This window comes from Canis lupus, chromosome Y (assembly GCF_048164855.1).
Source record: "Canis lupus baileyi chromosome Y, mCanLup2.hap1, whole genome shotgun sequence".
Taxonomy (NCBI): Eukaryota; Metazoa; Chordata; class Mammalia; order Carnivora; family Canidae; genus Canis; species Canis lupus.
In genome coordinates, this window is record NC_132877.1 from 2,354,932 (window position 1) to 2,357,870 (window position 2,939).

At 42.5% G+C, this 2,939-nt stretch overlaps 1 protein-coding gene across 1 annotated transcript; it reads left to right on the forward strand.

Annotated features, from left to right (window-relative positions):
* The first annotated feature begins 1,751 nt into the window (after positions 1 to 1,751).
* On the forward strand, positions 1,752 to 2,347 carry LOC140629044 (fatty acid-binding protein, adipocyte-like). Its single transcript, XM_072818441.1, has one exon. The coding sequence runs from the start codon at positions 1,752 to 1,754 to the stop codon at positions 2,301 to 2,303; it is 552 nt and encodes a 183-aa protein (XP_072674542.1). The 3' UTR covers positions 2,304 to 2,347.
* The last annotated feature ends 592 nt before the right edge of the window (positions 2,348 to 2,939 follow it).

A 2,939-nucleotide genomic window follows, 5' to 3' on the forward strand; every position in this document is an offset into this window, starting at 1 on the left:
GGTTGGACTTTAGCAATATAGACCCTTCCCACGACAACAGAAACACGTAGGGGGCCGAGAGCGTTTTCCGGTCAGTGCTGAACGCATTTACATGGCGAAACACGCCTGCTCAAATGAGATCCTTGGAAATGAAAAAATAGAATAAAATAGAATAAAATAAAATGCAATAAAATAAAATAAAATAAAATAAAGATTGATCAACCAGAAAAGCCTTAGGGAAAAAAACATTCTGAACCCACACTTTATTGACAATGTATTAAACTTGGATGTTGGTGAATATTTTCTGAATTTGGTCTTTCCAAAATAATATGCACCTCGGGCTTGTAAAACGGAAACTAGCACAGGATATGAATTTCCCTGGTTTCCAGGGGTTTACTTTTGTACAGGAAGAGATTATTAAAAACTCAAAGATGATTTAATTTAATTAGTAGCCTACTTAGCAATTAGAAAACTCTTTGACCAACATTATATAAACTGTTTTTTTCCCATATTTTAGCACAGATATTTTATTTATTATTATTATTTATTTTCCCCATATTTTAGCACAGATTCTTTATTTTTTTTCAAGATTTTATTTATTTACTTATTTATTTAATTCATGGGAGACAGAGAGAGAGAGAGGCAGACACACAAGCTGAGGGAGAAGCAGGCTTCCTGCGGGGAACTCGATGCGGGGCTTGATCCCAGGACCCCGGGGTCATGCCCTGAGCCAAAGGCAGATACCCAACCACTGAGCCACAGATATTTTAAAATGTGGCAGGTAGTAAGAAAAACAAAAGGTGAATCAAGTTCGTGTCAAATCAAAGCAGCTAATAGACGTCAGTGAAAAAAACTCAACAGAAATATCTTTGTACCAAGTCTAGGAAACATTTTCCTTGATGCCTCAGCTGGGAGTAAAAGGTCTACTCACAGGGATTGCAAGTGAAACAATTAAGTAGAAAGCTGCAGTTTGAAAGCCTCTGGACGTTTACTTATTTTTATTTTTCAGTAATCTTGAAAGCCTCTGGATATTTGTAAAGGTACTGATGTTGGTTGCAAAACCAACGCCAGCCTGGCTCACTTCACGCGGGACACTTGTACCGCCAGCCCTCAGCGAGCTGAAGAAGGTACAAAACGTAGCATTTGACTTGTGACAACACTTTTTTTCCCCTGAATGCTGACCATGGAAGACTTGTCATTTGAGTTCTGACTTTTTTTTCCCCCAAACATAGCGTTCCCCACAGCATCAGGGGAGCTCGATGAAATTGGCTCTTTGTTCCATTCCAAGGGAATTAGCAGCTCCAAGATGGTGTGCGGGAAGAGGATGCTCTGGAGATTTATAATGTCAACAAGTGCCCCACGTGAACTGGATGCTGAGGGTAGATAGTTCGCACCCAGTGCAACAGGCCCAGGCCAGTGCTCACACATCTGGGACACTCAACAGCTGGCTCCCAATATTCCCTGGGTGTGGCTCAACCTGCAGCTGAGTTGGGCGTGAAGAATGGAGGCCATGGCGAGAAAGAGAGTCAGCGGTAGCAACACATGAGATAGAATTGAGGGTGTTCTAGATTTCAATACAAAGTTTACTTAATTCCTCTTCACCCCCATGCTTACGGCAAATTTTGAAATTCGGTGAACTGTATCTCTATCATTATTCATGAGGTCATGAGTCCCCCCACCCCACACCATGCCCCACAACCAGGAGCTGGGTTCCAGCAAGTGAGTGGCACATGGAGTGATTTCAAAGATGCCGAATGTTCTCCAGGACGGAGATGCCTTCTCGGAAATTAGAAGGTCGATTCCTAAGATCACATGATCTGGGCATCTTTAAAAGGAAGTTATCTGGGCTCCAGAAGGTCATAACACCTTACAGACAACGACAGCTTTTTTTTCACATCTTGAAGATAATCCTAAAAGCTCATAAAACGTGTGATGCTTTTGTGGGTACCTGGAAGCTTAGCTCCAGTGAAAACTTTGATGATTACATGAAAGAAGTGGGAGTGGGCTTCGCCACCAGGAAAGTGGCTGGCATGGCCAAACCCAACAGGATCATCAGTGTAAACGGGGATGTGATCACCATTAAATCGGAAAGCACCTTTAAAAATACAGAGATTTCCTTCAAACTGGGCCAGGAATTTGATGAAGTTACTGCGGATTACAGAAACGTAAAGAGCATCATAACCTTAGATGGAGGTGTCCTGGTACAGGTGCAGAAGTGGGACAGAGAATCAACTACCATAAAGAGAAAACAAGTGGATGATAAACTGGTGGTGGAATGTATCAGGAAAGGCGTCACTTCTACCAGAATTTATGAGAGAGCATAATCCAAGGGACATTGAGCTGAAGTTTGCATTGAACTCTACAACATTCTTTTTTTTTTTATAACTCTTTTTTTTTTAATTTTTTATTTATTTATGATAGTCACAGAGAGAGAGAGAGAGAGAGAGGCAGAGGGAGAAGCAGGCTCCATGCACCGGGAGCCTGACATGGGATTCGATCCCGGGTCTCCAGGATCGCGCCCTGGGCCAAAGGCAGGCGCTAAACCGCTGCGCCACCCAGGGATCCCCTCTACAACATTCTGTTGGACATATTGTCCAGACATGTATTGTTATTTTCTACTAATTAACAAGCAACCGATTTCCCCCAAATGATCTTATTCAATGTGGATATGTTTGTTAAATAAAACCTTTTAGATATAGAAAAAAAAAAAAAATTAGAAAGTCCTCGCTCATGGAGACACGTCCCCAGCACAGGAGGATCCACAGAGGTGCCAACCTCTGGCAAGCCTGATCAGCCTCCACTGAGTCACTGGCATTCAAATAGATGCATTTGCCTGTCCGGAGGCTTCGGACAGAGGTCATTGCCACATACTATGCATATTCTCTCTAGGAGGGGACATTTCACTCAGTCCACGATTCTTATTTTGTCATTAGCAAATGTCTGACATTGTTCACGAGCCC

Excerpts from the sequence above, each read along its gene's own strand:
- LOC140629044 (XM_072818441.1), top strand. The coding sequence starts at position 1,752 with ATGCCTTCTCGGAAATTAGAAGGTCGATTCCTAAGATCACATGATCTG.